The sequence below is a fragment of the Vanellus vanellus genome (genome assembly GCF_965231255.1).
Source record: "Vanellus vanellus genome assembly, chromosome: 9".
Classification (NCBI taxonomy): Eukaryota; Metazoa; Chordata; class Aves; order Charadriiformes; family Charadriidae; genus Vanellus; species Vanellus vanellus.
In genome coordinates this window covers 25,197,235-25,215,760 of record NC_138914.1, presented here as the reverse complement: position 1 = coordinate 25,215,760, position 18,526 = coordinate 25,197,235, and the positions used below count along the sequence as shown (strand labels likewise).

The 18,526-nt window shown below is 41.7% G+C and overlaps 1 protein-coding gene across 1 annotated transcript in view; it reads left to right on the top strand.

The window, feature by feature from the left end:
- The window catches only part of WNK2 (WNK lysine deficient protein kinase 2), a gene marked incomplete at its 3' end in the record, with an annotated part of 115,092 nt that overhangs the window by 52,598 nt on the left and 43,968 nt on the right, over positions 1-18,526 (top strand). Inside the window, exons 5-9 of the mRNA XM_082487508.1 lie at positions 7,989-8,077; positions 8,878-9,097; positions 11,895-12,183; positions 15,345-15,541; positions 18,260-18,412. Coding sequence (XP_082343634.1) covers positions 7,989-8,077; positions 8,878-9,097; positions 11,895-12,183; positions 15,345-15,541; positions 18,260-18,412 — 948 coding nt within the window. The remainder of the gene's footprint in view (positions 1-7,988; positions 8,078-8,877; positions 9,098-11,894; positions 12,184-15,344; positions 15,542-18,259; positions 18,413-18,526) is intronic.

Here is an 18,526-nt window from a genome sequence, read left to right as displayed (position 1 = left end):
CCACGGTGCTTTATCACATTGTTATTCCACTCACTCCTCCCCTGCAAGGAAAAGTTCATTTCTTTGGCACAATGGCTCGTTGGCTTCATTCAGCTATATAGTCCTTCGGATGTGCTCTAAAAGCCGTCTTTGTAGGTAGCTTAGGAGGCATCTCCTTGGGCTCTAAAGCTTTGTATGGTGACAAGAGGAGTCTCCTAATTTTAGGCTCTGAGGCCTTGTCTCCTGAACGTGATGCAGGTCTTGTAACCCTCACTACTGAATGGCTTTCATGAGTAGTGTGGGGTGTCTTACCCGCTGTCTTGGACAAGCATTGCGTGAGCAGCGTGCCTCATTTGTCTGTGGAGCTGCCATCACGGCTAGCTGATGTTGCGTCGACCTGGGCAGTTCAAGCCATAAATAGTATAGAAGTCTTCCATTGCTCCACACACCCAGAGAAACTCTGTGTACAGCTCTTAGCCATCTGGAACATTGGCAATTAAGACTTTGTAAGACTCCTAAGCCTCGTTTGTGAAAGCAATATCCAAGATGGCAAAGAATAATGATTAATCGAAGGATTCCTAATTAGATGTTATATTTCAATTTACAGACTTAAGTAGTTATTTTTTTAAACACTGATGAAAGCCTGGGCCAACTAATTTTCTGTGGCAATAACCTTTACATAGTTGAGGACTATATGGTAAACTATTATAACTTTGTAAAACTGTTCTTACACTGGCAACTTTAGATACATATGCTTATAGGATCATAGAATCATTGAATGGTTTAGGTTGGAAGGGACCTTGAAGATCATCTCATTCCAACCCCCCTGCCCTGGGCTGGGACACCTCCCACCAGTCCAGGTTGCTCCAAGCCCCGTCCAACCTGGCCTTGAACACCTCCAGGGATGGAGCAGCCACAGCTTCTTGGGGCAGCCTGGGACAGGGGCTCACCACTTCCCCCTATTCCAGTTTGAAACCATTCCCCCTCGTCCTATCACTGAATGCCCCTGTAAAAAGTCCTTCTCCAGCTTTCTTGTAGGCCCCCTTCAGATACTGGAAGGGGCTCTAAGGTCTCCCCGGAGCCTTCTCTTCTCCAGGCTGAACACCCCCAACTCCCTCAGCCTGTCCTTACAGCAGAGGGGCTCCAGCCCTTGGATCATTTTCATGGCCCTTGTCTGGACCTGCTCCAACAGGTTCATGTCCATCTTCTGTTGAGGGCTCCAGAGCTGGACGTAATATTCCAGGTGGGGTCTCTCCAGAGCAGAGGAGAGGGGCAGAATCCCCCCCCTCGCCCTGCTGGCCATGCTGCTGGGGATGCAGCCCAGGATGTGGGTGGCTTTCTGGGCTGTGAGTGCACAGTGCTGGTTCATGTTGAGCTTCTCATCCACCAACAGCCCCAAGTCCCTCTCCTCATGAAGAACAATAGCAGAGAAGCAGTAATTACTCGTAAGGGATATTTTTGAAACAGAGCTGTCTAGCAGGAAAAGCTGTCCCAGAAAGCATCAGGTCCAGACACAGAAGGTATGTTTACTGCTATTTTCTGCTGGACTCTGGGCAGTAGCGGTGGGAGCAAAGGAGTCGGGATTCCTTAGATGGAAAAATTGGCCTTACTGTTGTTCCAAGGAAAGGGTTAACCAGCTCCTGGTGGAGAGGGGAAAAAGCCCTGTCGCATGCCATGAGCTGCATGAACTGTCAGACAGGAGGAGGAGCAGGGGGTGGACCTCTTGGTGAGGGTGCCAGAGGAGCAGCGGGTGCCCTGGGGGGGGGATCCCAGAAGGAACCTCTCTCATGGGCACAACAGCTTCTCTAGAGGAGCTGCATCCGCGGAAGAGCTGACGACAGCAAGGGACCCCGCTTTGACCCGCGTGAGTCGCCCAGCCAGCACCCGGCTGAGGGAGGACGCTGCTGTGGAGGTGTTAGGGGCATTGAGGGTGGGGGGTCCCTCCGCCTGGTCCTGAGCCATCCCCTAACGGCGGGGTCTGCCCCGGCAACTGGGGCGGTGACGACTCACCGACAAAAAAAAACTTCAAAGTCACTTTTTGCGACCAGTTAGGGTTGGCCGTGTAGCAGCTATTGCTAGCGTTGGGTTGTACTAGACTGAAATAGAATATAGAAACGGGGCGTAGACTAAACCCAAGAGGCTGAATCACACTGGTTCCTCCCCAGCGTTAGATGAGGTTTGGGGTTCTCCCTGGAGCAGAAGGTGGCCCTGACCTTCTCAATGGTGCACCGCTCCTGAATGCTGTCACCTACTTCAGTGTGTCGGGGAGAAATTTACTTAATTTTTGGTGAAACTCTTTTATTGCACCAGAAATGTAAACACTATTTTTAGTGTTTTAAGTTGAGGGTCAATGTAATGTAAAAATGGGATGGCTGCATCTAGTTTCCCAGTGCTTTTATTTTTAAAATATAAAATAATTCACTTTTCCTGCCTTGGGCTCAGTGTCGTGGTGGCAACTGGCAGAGGTGCTAATAAATCTTAGCTGTTCATCACGTGCATCGGTAGTCCTTATTGGTATTGAAAATAGAAACATTATCTTTCCGAGACATCATGATTTTGTTTTAAGATATTACACTTTATGCATGTCTGAATCATTATGCGTGATTATTATACTTATTTATTTCTCTGACCTTTAATTCTGCCTGACATTACTCTCGTGGCTTAATTGCTTCTTTAGTTTTCCACTCTTGTTTTTACTTATGTGTAACTGTATGCATAGAATAGTCCGGGATAAAATGGCAGTTGTTTCCCAAATGTACAGAGGGGCTCATTTCTTTGCCAGATGAGACATGCTTGTTATGACTTGTCACCTCTCTCTCCCCTTTCAGCCTGAATTACGGAGTGTAAACATAAAAAAAGTGGATATGTAACATAAATTGAAAATACATATTTTTCCAGTGACAGGTCCAAGCCGCATTTACTGCAGTTAACTTTGAAGTGATTTCCTGGTCAGCATATTTGCAGTGACCTTCGCTCTGATGCCATAATCTCATTTTTCATGCCTAACTTGATGGCTTTTCTTAGTTGGTTTTTTTTTTTTTTTTTGTGTGTGTGTGTTTAATCACTGCCAAGTGATGTTGATGTAGACAATAGGCATATTTAGTGATGAAACATCGGAGTCCGTGACCTTCCCATGCAGCTCCAGTCCAATGTTTTCTGACTGATGCACTGCAGACTGCAGAGCAGGCCAGCTGTATCTGCCGGGGCTTTATGGGGACCTCCTTGGGTTGAGCAGAACAAACCTGTGCTTTAAAACAACCCACATGTTTATAGTGTTCGGGTTTGTGTTTTAAGTTTTCATACTGTTTCTTTTATATAAAATCTATTGAATGTTTTCTTGGCATTCGCAGGCCATATTCTATATTGCCCATACAGATGGAATAAATTCTGTAGCTGTAGCACAGCAACAACAGACCAATAATGTGATGAATGTCATTGCATTGACTTTTTGTGTGTTTCAGATATCTTCTTAGATCCACAGATAATCTTCTTAGATTAGCATTAGGATTAAGTACTATTTTGGAGTGAAATAGAGAGGAGTTTATAATTGCGTACAGCGATCTCACTGCTGAATGTCATGGAACAAAATCCTGACAAAGCTGAGAACTTCCCCTCCACTTTATTGACTTCGGCGAGCGTGGTGTAGGGCGGAATTTCTGTTGGAACGTGGTTCCAGCTTTTTCGGAAGAAGGCCTTTTCCTTTCCTAAGAACTGTACAAGTCTAGAGACTACCTTCAGGGTGGAGTTTGAGGCCAAAGTAGAGTGTATCTAGACTAAGGGGAGCACCTCCTCGGTGAAAGGAAGGCCTTCAGAAAAAGTCCTGGCTGACATGGGTCAGACTTAATGTTGACTTGTCTGCTCTATGCCGTGCATCTTAGAAAGCATCACGTGTCACTCTTTCAAAAGTGTGCTCTGCTGATGGAAGAAGGACAAGCGGCGACTTTTACACCACTGAAAAACAAGCTTCACCTCCCCCCCCCCCCCCCCCCCCCCAACGTAAAGGTTAAAATTTTAATATCCTACCTGTGCCGGACTCTAGACTCAACCATCACGCGCTCGAGTGCAATGTATTTCAAATCTAATCGCTTCAGAAAGAGGGTGAGCAGACTAAGTGGTGGTGAGGGATTCAAAGTAAATCATCCTGTTCAAGGCAGAGAATTTTTTTAAAAATTTTCTCATTTTGCTTCCCTGTATTTTTTATGTATGGATATATCCGTATTTAAAGAATTTCCGTGAAAATATCCCTATGCACCTTGTATCAACCAGTTATCCCCACGTTTCAGGCGCAGTGGCGTTCAATTTACTTTTGTTTACGAGATGGCTGTACAGTTTTCAAACTGCCACGGATAATTCCTTAGCTAATATACTTTGAATTTTGGTGCCGTGTTTCCTAGGGAGTGCTCAGGAAAAACAGATGGCTTTTGTATAAATGAATGAGATGAGTCCTTTGATTGCAAATAGAAACCTGCGTTTTGCATAAACCCCCCCTCCGTTGTCAGGAGGCTCGTAGGCAGCAGGGAGAGTGCTGTAGGGGGGCTTTGCAGCGTTACAATGAGATTTTGGAGGTTTTAATGAAGAGTAAGGAGCAGAAGCATATGGGCATTGAGAAAACACTTCGATAAAGCAGTTTTGTTCAGTACTTCACTGTGCATATTTTGTCCTTGTTTGGTTTGGTCATCTATTCGTAGCTTAGCTGTTCAGTAGATTAATACAATAGATATTCAGAGAGGAGTCAGTGTTCCTTCAAAAGATGTCGAAAGGAAAATGGTGTTTGGAGGAGCTGTTATATTTCTATATTTTTAAAAATTTTTTTTGTTTTTTTGTGGAAGCAATTTGTATAGTCAAATATAGGGGTCGGTCATCGGGGATCTGTCAAAAAAAAACACTCACAGGCAAACCTAATTCCTAGATGCCCAACATGTCCTGCCCTGCTCCATCCCAATCAGGTCAGAATTCCAGTCGAACCAGGTAAATGAAGATTGTTTGTGAATTCTGGAACAGAAAATTAAATCGAGAGATATCGTGATGTGCCTTGTGCTGTTTGTGTCTCTCGTATGTTCGGTTTGTGTTAAGATGCCCGTGAAGCGCTCTGCAATTATGCAAAACAATTGGCAGGTTCCCTTGAGTGCGTAGATATATCCTCTGGGTAGCTGAAAGCTCTTCGGGTAGTATGGTAAACGTTGCCTCTGTTGCTTTGTTTGGGGTTTTTTTGGTGTTTTTGGGGGGTGGGTTTGTGGGTTGCTTTTTTTTTTTTATCCCCCCAGTTAAATTGATACCGATGCACGTTTGTGGGATATTTTTCAGTAAACGTTAGAGAGGATCGTCCTTATTACCCGTTCATCCTAATAAGCGGCACTAAGAGGGAAATCAGTGGTTTCCTATAGCAAACCGGAGTGTCCAAAAACAGAGAGATTTGTTCTATTGAGTTCCATTGTGAATTACTAAAGATTTCTTCAAACTCCTCCCCATCCATCTGAGAACGTGGCAGGCTCCTGTAGCTTTAGGGTTTATTAGAGAACATAGGATTCATGCTGAAAATGTCTTTTGGTACTTCGTTTTCTTTGCTTTCTAATTCAGGTATTGGAGCTCTCTTAAATGCTCTTGACACGCTATGGTGTGCTTTCGCTTGTTGTGAGCAAGCCTGGGCTTTAGTCGGCTGGACGCTCCCCATCGTTTTGACACATTTTTCTAATACACAAAATTTGAACCCTCATCTCATAAGTAAGATTTAGGTTTGCTTAAGCAAATAATTCTTTTTAGTGGGTCACAGCCAGCCAGCCACGTGTGCGGATTATTTTGTTTCGTTCCCGCAAGACTGGTGGGTTTGGATCGCAGCAGCTCTCTGCCTAGGCAAAACTGGGAAGCTGAGTCTTTGTATGACTGTTCTGTCTTTTTTAAATTACTATTATTTTTTTCAAAATTTATGAATTACATATTTCACTTTCGAGATTTAAAACAAAAAGGGGAGTGGTTGACCTGAAATAAATAAATAAATCCCAGTTTAAAGTCAAAGCTGAGGCTTGAATGGCAACGGAATGTTAATAAAAAGACAAAAGTACAGTCTGATGCTGGAATGTTCAGAAATTCTCAGATAGGTGCCAGTCCTCACTGAAGATCATCCATAAACTTTATTCAACATTAAATTCAGTGAAGTATTTGCAGACACTTTCTGAAATACCTGTTGTTTTCTTTTTTTTTTTTTAATCCAAGGAAGCATCAGGTGAGCCAAAAGTCCGCTCTTCAGGACTTCAGGCCTCCTTATCTGCTGCTGCATGATCCATTAGTTACTGTTCTTTCTGGGTGAAACTTTAAAAGGATTTCAATGGAGTTAAATGTCCAAACCCCATTCAGTTATGTTCTTAATCAGATTCTGGGTTTTTTAGATAAAGGAAATCATGTTTCCTTTTCATTCTGCTTATTGGCTTCATTGGAAATACTTTGGTCCTCAAGTAACAGGGTTTAACTGCAGAATCTCTTCCCTAATTAATTTTGTCAAATTTTCATCCGTATCTTATTTTAGTAGGTAGAGTTGTTATGTGTTCTTTTTAAAAAGGAATCAATTTGTTGTTTAAGCTGAACATCACAAATGAAAAGGATAATTTCTTGCGTTACCACTCTTGTCGTCCGTAGCTGAGTATATACATGAAAAGTATGGGCAGGAAATCTTCTGTCAAAGTGAATGGAATGAGTTACCCGTGTTGCAGATGTTGGGTGTCTGTTAGTTGCTCTTACATCGTTTGGCAAGGAGAGCGGTAGGGTGGCCTTGCTGGAAATGACTGCCTAATGGGACATCCCTTTTTTCCTGTCTGCGGAAGAAATTGTCAGCCTGGGCTTGGAAAATGCACCATGCCACGTGTGTGTGACCTGCCCCGGTGTTCCCAGTAATGATTTTCATGGTATATTTTGACTATGTGTACAGAAAGATGACATATAGAAACTGTTGTTTAGCCTGAGAACTTGTGTACTACTTCTCCTACAGTCTCTTTCTGTTGGTCATGCTGAGTTAAGATCTTGGTCCTGAAATTTTAGAAAGTAGGGAGGGGTGATCTATGACTGCCGGAGAAGAGCGCATGTGTGTTTCTTCTAAATCCTCTCCATCTTTTTAAAACAACCCCACTTAACCTGAAAGAAATGCAAACTCTTCCAATTGCACCCATGTCGATCCGGAGCTCCCTATGTGGAGAAGCGTGTTCTGCTTCTCTTGAGTTTTCTTCTGCAATGAATCAGTCGGGTTTTCTCCTTGAAGGGCCATGCTCGTAGGTATAGCTCTTCCAAATCTAGAACTGAACGCTATTCCCAGTCCGAATGTTAACATTTGACAGAAATTTAACTTGATTTATAGGTTACACCTGCTCTGCCGTTTGTTCCTGATGATGTTCTAACAATGCGCTGGGGAAATGCAAGAGCAACATGGAGCTGTTGGGCATATTCTCCTGCTCCCCTGCTTAGTTTTGGGGTTGTGTTTTGGGTTTTTTTTTTGAGGGAACGAGGGTTTTGGAGAGTGTTGGAGACATAGAAAAGCAAAAGATGGGTAGGAAACGGGAATATGGACTATTCCAAGGTATTTTTGACTCATTCTTGAAACTGCAGAAAAACATTATTTGTCTTTATTCCTTTAGTGTTTTGAGTTAAGGCAAAAAACGTAAAAGAAATTATTTCAGAGAAGAGTTATTTTGAAAATTTAAAGTTGGCTGTTTCTTGAGTTTCGACTGCAGAGTCCACAGGGTATAAAGGTAAGGTTTGCAGAGGTTAGTAAAGAAAAGGGGACGTTTGCTCTGTGCACGGCTGAGTTCACGTACAAACTAGTGCGCTTATTTTCAAGTGCCAATGGTACTTAGAAATATGGTAGCCCTAAATCTTCAATTCAATTTTGCATTAAGACTAACAACTTTAAAGTATTATTTACTCCAAGGGTTTAATTGACTGTAAAATGTAGGCAAAATGTCCTTAATTAAGAGATATAATGCAATTCTTTTCCAAACTAAATTGTTTTTTATTTATCCTTTCAGGGTATAAAGCCAGCAAGCTTTGAGAAAGTTACTGATCCTGAAATTAAGGAGATAATTGGAGAGTGCATTTGCAAAAATAAAGAAGAAAGGTTTGTTTCAAATAATCAAGTTTTGTGTTCAATAATGAGCATGCAGGGATTGCAAAGCTGTCGGTATGTTTTGTTCTGGCCTCTGGATTTATCTGCCATATGATGTCAGGATAATTGAATAAATGCCGTCGTCGTGTCGGTCAACCTCTCAGCTTCAAAGAATAAGGCCTGAAAGCATTGTTGGGGACATGTGAGCTAGCGTATTCTAGCACATTCTGGCATAGCTGTCCTTAAAATCTCGCTCAGGAGGTTCTGCCTTGAGCATCGAGCGTGGTGAGGGTCGACCACGACTGCGACATGGTAGATTCACCGCAAGCTGTTAGAACAGATTCCACTGGCTCGTTAGCCTCAGGATACGGAGACAAATTGTGCCTTGTTTCCAGCTTTGTTTTTAAAACCCAATCTTATACTGGGCTCTCCAAGATGAGTGTGTCTACTGTTCTGTATTTCATAACTTTCACAAATACAGTTTTTTAGGGACCTCAACTGGCTACCCGGAGGGAACCTTTTTTTAGTACTTGTTTAGCTCAGACACTCAAGAAAAGTTGAGCAAAGCTCTAATCTGCCTTTCTGTACGTACTTAGGGTGTATGAATATTGCTGAAGCTTTTAGGAAACGTCCTTTTTTCAGCAGTCCTCAGTAACACTGGAAATGCTATGCCTTTTTGCTAAGAACACAAATTTGTTATGAACACCAAACACTGTAAATATTTTCACCTTTAAAAGCAGTTTTTTTGTCACAAACTAATTTGAAAATGCTTGAGACTTGCAGTATTTGAATATCCTTTATATCCATTGCAGATATGAAATTAAAGATTTATTAAGCCATGCCTTTTTTGCTGAAGATACTGGGGTAAGAGTGGAACTTGCAGAAGAAGACCATGGTAGGAAATCCTCTATTGCCTTAAGACTCTGGGTAGAAGATCCTAAGAAACTGAAAGGAAAACCCAAAGATAATGGAGCCATTGAGTTTACTTTTGATCTGGAGAAGGAAACTCCTGATGATGTTGCACAAGAAATGGTAAAATAAACTTCTGACAATAACGCGTATATATATATGTATAAAGTAGTGCATAAATCTCAAAGGAGAGCAGGAACCAGTCTGGTAAAGTAACTGCCATTTAAACCGTTCCAGGTGTCTAATTTACGCAGTTTGCATAGATTTTTTTTAGAATGGATGCTACAAGAAAGGGGTAAATGGGGAAGAACTAATAACTGAAAAATATTCTTTGCCAAGTATGAAAACAGATGGTATTTTACATCGCTTGGGGGACCACAGAGGGCAGCATCTCTTCTACTTTTATATCTTGAAAAATCTTTCGCCAATTTCTGTTAGCTGTTGAATGTCTTTAAATTTGTTTGGAATCTCTTTAGCTTCAGCCAGCAGCTTGAAATAAATTAGAAGAGTTCTAAAGTTCAATCACAAAATATTCTGCACTGAATTCTTCAAAACACTTCTTTCCATCTTTTTTTTTTTTAATCAGCGTTACTTAGGAGGGACGTAGATGAGGAAAGTCTGTGGTCAGCCACTCTATCACCAAACAGAAATAGGAATCTAGATTCAAACCCACTGCGCAGAGTTAGGAATAAGCTTTGGATTTTTTGACAGATAAATTTAACTTGGTGGATTTTTGTATCTTCATAACTTGTGGGGTTTTGTTAGAAAAACTTTATATAGTGAAACTGGAACACTATAGTCCTTGAACTCATGTTTTAATGATGCCTCTACTGCAGTTGTTTAGGTTTTCTGAGGTCATGGAAACATAGAATCAGTAAGCACTTAGTCAAGGGTTTGAATTTTCTCGTGCTTGCAGAAATGTTCCTATTATATCCTGAATCCCAAGGGATCCCATTTAATGATGTTGTCATCACCACTCCTGTTCTGCTTGGGAGAACATTTTGGCAATGATGCCTTACTAAGCTTGGACTCATCACCACATACTCCAAATTTAGTGGGAGAAATTCAGGCTCCTCTGTCTTCTTGCCGTTAGTTTGCAGTAGGTCCAATATTTTTTGAGCAATGTATTGTTATGGAACTCAGCTCATTAGCAAGTAACTCCACCAGAGCAACTTTTTGTTATGTTTTGCACTTAAATATCTATGGCAATATTTGAAGCTTTGAAGTTCTGTCGGTTACTTGGCCTATAGTTGTGATATGTTGTTTTGAAGAGGAAATAATTCTCATAAAAAGTATACTTAAAAAGATCAATCCCAAACTACTGTGATACTGTTCCCTTGCCCAAATTATTTTAAAACCTGTGTTTTACAGTAACAGTTACCCTAGTGACTACATATGAAATGCTTTCACACTTGAGGCTGCTGGGGGGTGGGGTGGGAGCGAAAGGGGGACATTCATTCCTAAATGCCTTTTTCTAGCCTTTATGGATTGTGGAACACCAAAGCCATGTGCTTTCATCAGTTAGTGTGGAAGAGACCTTGGGAGTATGGCGAATTATTTATCATTATTGATGGGTTTTCAGTAGTCAGGTGTTCCAGCCCCTCCAAACAATGTGGGCACAAGGAACTTGAAACGTTCTGGTGGGTTTGCCACCTAAGTTACGTTTCACAACCAGTGGGTACTGTAAAATAGTGTGTCTTCATTAAACTTTAACTGTTTTTATATAGAGATGAGGCAATAAGAAGAGTTTTTAGAAAAAAAATTGTTAATGTGGCAGCTTTTCAGTGCCTTCTCATTAAGCTTCGTCAGGAAGAATCTACTGGGCATGTTAGTTAATACCCTACAAGGTTCTCAGGACCTGTGTGGTGGTTCTCTCAAGTTCTTCTCTCGTTAGCATTTGCTGGATCATCGCTTCAGGAACGTCAGTAAAGTCTGAGGGCACAGGCAGTGGAAAATACCCATCTGTAGCTGCATTTTAAGCTGCTTTGCACCTATTTAATTTTAAACAACGAAAATCTAAGCTGTAAAACTGTCTCATGTTTGGGTAAGAGCAAAGAAGGGAAACCTCTAGATTGCCTCTACAAATCTGTGGAATGTGCATGTTAAGAATGTAAGGAGAGCAGCCAAATCTCTGGTAGGTCATCATTATACTAAAATTCCTACCCTGAGCTGTAGGAGACCATGCCAGCAAACAAGCAGCGCAAAGATGAATTTCCGTTTTATCTGGTGGGCAGTCGAATTCTGAGCAGGCCCGGTCCCCTTTTGCAGTCAAATGTGAACAGTGGGTTTGACTCAATGATAGGCTTTTTCTTTATAAAAGTCAATCAGTACTGACTTCACCATTTAAGAGAAGTTAATTTGAGATGAAATTCTGTTAACATCTTTTCCCTTCATGACTTGCTCTGGTATCAACCACAGCAATTTGGGAAACTGCGTATACTGGAAAGGTTAAGGCGATAAATTCTGATTTAGGGGTAGTATATTTTATTCCTGTTGCATTGTTCAAAGAGCATTTTTCAAAGATGTTTCTTTCCTCTTTTGAGTGTTCTGTTAGCCCTTCAAAAAAAAAAAAAAAAAGGAACCCATCTGCAGCTAAACTTTCTTCTCAATGGATGTTAACTGGTGAATAAATTGACCCAATATATATTCAGGTCTTAGAAATGACATATTGTTGTTTTAAAGTACACTCATATTGTTGTTTTAAAGTACACTCATATTGTTGTTTTAAAGTACACTAGGGATAGAATGTTTATTCAAAAAAACCCATCAAGCTCTTGAGTTCTTGTTTTTGTGAGGAATAAATATGTAATTCACATTATTTCTCTGTCAGCAAAGAGATTTGAGTAACACGTGGGTGTGCACACGTGTGTGTGCCCATCTGCGCGCACATGATCTTGCTAAGTTTGTGCCTCCTCCGTAGATTGACTCTGGATTTTTTCATGAAAATGATCTCAAGATAGTTGCGAAGTCAATACGTGACAGAGTAGCATTAATACTATGGAGAAGAGAGAGAATTTGGCCTAGGATGCAGTCAGAGGAACGTCGGGACTCTGAGTGTCTGGAGAAGTTGAAGACGCCACATGCACAGCAGGTCCAGGTCACCTACCTGTCCCACACTGGTCACCATGTCCTGTCGGAGTCGGAGGAGCCTGAGGCGGACCAGCATCCCTTTCAACAAAACCTGCCCACCAGCGTCACATCTGTTGCGTGTAAGTCTCGTTTTGGTTTCGTGTGAAAGTCCAAGGGTAAAAGTCAATGATAATCCAAGCTCGACGGTGAGCTCTGCAGGTTTTTGCACAGTAGCTCAAAGAACACAAGCGTCTCGGACAGGTGTGTTGTTTTTGAAAGAAATGAAGCTTCAAGAAAAACTATATTATATAGAGATAGCTCCTCCTTCAGTAGCAGTAAGTGCAAAAAACATAATATATTTGTAAATAGAAAAGCAAGGAGACCTGCTGCTAGACACAAAAAAAATACATGTTTTCCATGCCAGATGGTGGGGTCAACACTAAGTTTGTGTGAAACACAATTTTGGAGCCTGCAGAAGTTGAATTGGCACCAGACTGGTCAAAGCAACTGGTGGCTTTTTAAAATTATGTTGGCAATGTGGAGAGAGGTTTATTTGAAAGCAGACCTTGCTGACACCAAAGCGCTGCTGTTTCTTGTGTTTTGCGAGTTACTCTTGATGGCTTGTATGAAGTTTTTTGTGAAGCTGTGCAAAGGTCTACAGCAGAAAAAAAAAAAATAAAATCCATCTCTGAATGTTATGTGATATAATTCAAGATTTCTCTGTTTTGTGGGAAAATAGCAACTGTGGTGTGGTCATGCATGTTGGAAGCACCAGACCTTGTGGGCTGATGCTGTAATTATTATTGGGGTCCTTAGGTCATGACGCAGGTGCGCTCCCTGATCCTCCAGGCTCTCTAATTTGTCCTGAGCTCCTGGCCTGGAGGCACAGAGGTGGTTTGATCTTCTTTAGGGCAGGTCAGAGTAGGTGGTTGCTCTCTCTCATCCAGGCCCTGGTAGCTAGAAGCTGATGATCTGCCAACTCTTCACATTCAGCTGGGGCCGATTCAAGTCTCATCACTGGGCTATTTCAAGACAGATGGATTTACATCTCCTGTTTTAATTACCAGCACTGATTTTGGTCTATCTCTGAATAAGAAACTCCCCGGCTTTGCTTGCAGAGCTTGTCCTCCCTTCATTTTATTTCTGAGCACCAGACTCATCGCCAGCGAGCAGCAAGGCATGAAGAACTAGTGTTTTTATTTCCCTAAAGTAACTTGTCCCCATCTCTGCTAAAATCAGCCTTTGTTAACAAGTGAAGCTCTGGTATTGAAATCTTAATCTATTTATACTTTTAAACATCTTGAAGGAAATGTTGCCAGATATCTTTAGCTTGGAAGATTTGAAATTTTATGAGAGTTCTTTTTTTTTTTTTCTAGCCATTTTTTCTGATAAAATCTGATGTACGTATTTTGCTACTAAACTATTATCATAATGTTTCTGTTTTACTGTTCTGGACTTTTATGTAAGCACATTTAAATTAAAGATGCATTATCTTTAGCAAAGAGACAGCTGCTGCTTTAATTCAGGTATTGTATAAATTGCTATACAGAGGTCTGCTTTGAATACTAAAATAACCAAGCTTGCCTCTGCAAGAAAACAAACCTTTACAAGATATGAGAAATGGCCATATTTGCATAAATCTCAAAATATTGCAGTATTTACAAAGCTTTTTTGCTGAAGCTAAATTGATTTATTTTTTTTTGATCATATACTTAATTCATGCCATCTAATTCCTTTGAGAAACACCGTAATTATGGCTCTTTTTGTTTCCAGTGGTACAATGAGGCTACTCGTGCTTCCTGTGCTTCTGTTGGACATGAGTTGGCAGAATTTTATGCTAAATATAACCCCCCCCAGTTTATTTCCTACTCCTTCTCAAATTCTAACCAATACTTGGTATTCTTTGACCATTCACTATCAGATGTCTGGATGTTTTCTTAGTTATATTAGGCCTAAGACCTCTATAAATTACTGTTCTACCGATTAATAGAATAATCTGAGGTCAGATGCGAAAATGTAAATTAATAACTTAATGTGTGTAACGCATGTTGCTCTATAAAAATTTCAGACTGACTCACAGCTTTTACTTTAGCACTCTACCATCATTTTTTTTTCCTTTGAGATCTTAAATAGTTGTTTGTAATAAAATGGAAGTGTGTATGCAGCAGAAATCCCTGCCGCCTTAGAGCAGGGCCATGTTGACTCTTTTTAGAAATGAGTGGAATAAATATAGGGGGGAGTTTAATTTCGTGAACAAAACAGTTGGGAGAATAGTTTGTGAATATTGAGGAGAATTGTCATCTCTGGTGCTATTAAAAAATAATTTTATTATCTAAAATCCAAATAAGTAAAACCTTATTTGGAATATGGAAAAAAGAGAAGATGGAAAATGTCAGAGAAAGAAATAGCATTTAAACTTAGCTGTAATTTAAGCCATTTTTTTTATACCTGTGTTACAGTTTTCTTACAGTTTTGAGTTCTAAATCTCTGTTACAAGCTATTTGTCTTTTGGATACTTACAGCTACAGTCTTGATTATCTAATTTTATTTCTCAAATGAAGAAAACAATAGCTTGTGCTCAGGAAGCACCTCTACAGGCTTCGAAAGACGTGAAAAGACATTTTTAAATTGGTAATACTCAATGGTACAGATAAGATTTATTTCCGTTTGAGAACAGACACGGTGCTTGCCCAGTAGCTGTGCAGTTCTGCAGCTTAGCTGGACAAACACTCTGCATGGGAAACTCCGACAGAGAAGGATGCTCCTAAATTGCTGCGAACCTGCAGGTTATTTTGTTATCTGTTTTTCATCTTGAGGTATTGCTATGTACTCACGTAGGGTATGGTTTGCTGAACTAAAAGCGTACAAAAAAGAATTTTGTAATTTTCAGCGCTACTAATAAAAAATGTGTTAAAGTCAGTGCATCCCCAGGAGATGCAACTCTAAAAAAATTCCATGATCTGCTGTGAACATTACAGTTGGGGTTTCCTTTCCTTTCATCCTACAAAATCTATAAATGTCTGCAATTCTTAATGTCAACCTTGTGCCCTTTAAAGGAAATATCAATGTGCTTAAAATATCATCATGCACAGAAATCTATGGGGATGGCTTTTGGCTTAAGAGCAGCAGTATGTGCCTTTTGTGGAAAATAACATTTGTGTTGTATAATTTATTTATACAATGGAAAGGTCCTGGGTAGTAAAAATGCTAATTACGTAAACCAGTGTTGACCTTGCTCTAAAATCATTACTTAAACGTTTGGAGGCGTTGGGCTTTTAATCAAAAAATGTTGTTCTTTCAGCCGACAGCACGTTTGACAGCGGCCAGGGGTCCACTGTATATTCAGACTCCCAAAGCAGCCAGCAAAGTGTCATCTACTCGTCCCTGCCTGATCCCATACCTCCCGCTATCCAGCGGGTGTACAGCCCACCCCTGAGCGAGAGCCAGGCCGTGCCCCATGGTCTTCAGCAGCTGGGGCACTACCAGCAGCCCTCAGGAGTAAGTCTGAAGCTTTTCGAAGTCCTTTTGTGTCCTAGATCGTACGTAATGACTCATTTATACTCTTGCTTTCAGTAGGTGTGGATTCCAGGGCTGGCTACACATGTTCCGCACTCAGCTCTGTTGATGGTGGCTTGCTTAGTAATACATTTCTAGTCGATCCGAAATGTGCGCTTGGTGTCTGGCTAGCTATATTTGCCGTTCTGAAGAATGCCGGCTTCACTGGCAGCTGTCATGCTTTCAGTAAAAAAGCTTCTTTTCAATCCGTTGTCACTGAACTACATTAATAGCTTTGCAATTATTAGTTTTAACCTCGTACACGTAGTTGAGAACTGTTTGGTTTGGTTTTGTTCGCTGTCAGTGTAGCCACACAGTGTTGTTCCTTCATTTGTTCAAGAGCCTTCTGGGTCTGATGTTTCTTCCTGTTGTGACCAAGGTCACACATCCAGTCACTGCCTTTCTGGCACTGGGTTTGGATTGAACCTTGCACAGAGTTGGCGACATTCGTCCATTACTGAGGGTCCAGAAGCAGGCACTGGTAGCCCAGACAGACGTTCACGCTTGCTCCTGTTTTCATGCTGTTATGACCTTGACCAGAAGCAATTAATGGAGCTACTGGTGCAAGAATAAACACATGCGAGTGATCGGAAATCTTCAGGTGCTTCCAGTGAGAGGCACAACATGAGCACGTGTCCTTCAGAAGCTGTGCCAGCACTATGTTCCACTTCCAGCCTTTGCCCATTACACACGGCAGGCAGCGCCAGTAGTGCTTATGTTACTTTTTACCGCCACAGTGACCCCATCGTGGCTTTGACTCCAAACAGTGTCGCATCCCCAAGAACCTGGAGAGGAAAACACATATCTGCAGACTAGAGAAGAGGCAGCAGGTGCATCACCTCTGGTGCCATTAGGGACCTCTACGTACCCTACAGAGCTAATGGTTCCTCACCAGCCTCCTCAGCCATGCCTAGCCTGTTTATTCCAGTCTGGCCAACATCAAAACGTGTCAGAAGTCTTGATGGCATGGTGGAAGTCCTCGCTCCCCAGGTAGTCGACTCATGGGGCAGAAGTTTAGACCTGCCTCCGTTACGTGAATCTTTACAATACGTAATTAGCCAAAAGACCAGTTCTCCTGGGAGATCTGCAAGAGTTGCAGGAAATGTTCTGCCCTCTGCCCCATGATGGTGGCCAAGCCAGTGTGCCTGGATGGTCCTGGTCCCAGTCCTGTTGTAAAACACGCACTGGCAAAACACCACCGGTGGAGAGCAAGCTGGTGACTGCAGCCACCCCCAGCAGTGGAAGCAACCTGCCTACTAAAAATGATAGTCATGATGGTGGTAGGTTAATTATTTTTTGTGTGTTTCATCCTATTTGAATCAAGAGAAGAACAAAAAAAATGCAGGACCGATGTTTGGTTTTTTCCTGCTTGATCCAGATTTACCCTACGTACTTAGGAAGTGCATCGTTATCCCTGGTTTAACCTTATATTTTCCAAACTTCGTGAATGCATTGAAACATGACTCCATTCACCTGAAGGGGGGAAAAAAAAAAAAAACAAAACAAAACAAAAAAAAAAAAACAAAACACCAAAAAAACAAACCATCCTTGGCATCTGTCTCCAGCTCCTTCTGCTATGGAAACCACCTTTCCTAGGTGCGCACGTCTCCTGGGATGCATCCTTCCTCGTTTCTTCTTCACCTGAAGCACTGCCTTGACATCTCCAAATATAACCCTCAGCAGGCACATCTTGAGCAGAAAATCTTTTATTAAACTGAGCTGTGCAGCATACTCTTCTAGAGCAGACTCGTTCTTTCCATTGATAGGTTCCAGTAATTTTACCCTCAATGTATTTTGCTTTTTTTGTGATTGAGGATTTGGCAAGATCTTATTCATGAGCAAAATATTTCTCCTAGCCTTTGATTTTCTGATGGGGTTTCTGTATTTATTTTTTTTCTTCCTGTGATAACTTAGGTAAAAAGTTTCAAGGTTTGAAATAAATTCTCAACAAACACAGGGAACAAGTCTGACTCAAAACCTTCCATTTTCCAAGGGAAAAAAAAAAATCATTGTATTTATCTGGGAGATTATTCACCAAAATAATAGGCACATAACTGGAGCTATAGTAGGGTGGGTTTTTTTAGGCTTATGAGCCTCAGTTTGCCATACTGTTTATTTTTAAGTAATCTGCTTTGAGCTGAAGTTTTAGAGAACTGCTGTTGTTTACAAACCTTATCTGAATTTCTTTTAATTATTTTTTCTTCCACTTCCACTGTGGTTTTAATTTCTTTCTGATACCTGTGTTCACTTTGTTGGCATCCATGTCAAGTGCATTCCCGGCTTTTTTGGAAGATAAAGATTCTTTGTGAAATTATAGAATCTTCATGAAGATAAATTTCTTACCCAGTTAACGGCTTGTTGTTGCTGTTGGTGTATTCTCACTGTGTGTGTGCTTTCAGCAGTTTTACTGGCTGGCACACTTGCTTTCAGAAAGAAATGCAATGCAGTTTGGTTGTCTTATTTTTAATTTGCTGACTTTTTTTCCATGTGTTTAGATTAAGTGACTTTCCTTGCAGATGATTTTTCATCCCCCCCCCCGGCCCTGTGTTGAACCGAGTGCCCGGTAGACTATTCCCTTGCAGTTACGTTCTTGGTGAGCCGTTGCTGATGCTCTCGAGGTGAGGGTTGCTCTTCTCTAAAGCCGTGCTCTCCCTCCTGCAGGCTGGTCTCCCCACCGTGCAGGCTGCACCCGCCGTGGTGGCCCAGCGGCCCCAGCACTACCAGGAGCCAGCGATGCCGTTCCCCGTTGTCCAGCCCACCACCGTCGCTTCCTTGCAGCTGGGGCAGCCGCAGCCGGTGCTGGCTGGCCAGCAGGTGAGAACACGGCTGCTGCCGAAAAACGCTTTTTCTCCTCCTATTCCTTGCCCGTGCTCTGCTCCAGCCCTTACCTGCAGCAAGTCTGAGGGGTTTGACACTATGGAACTGCCA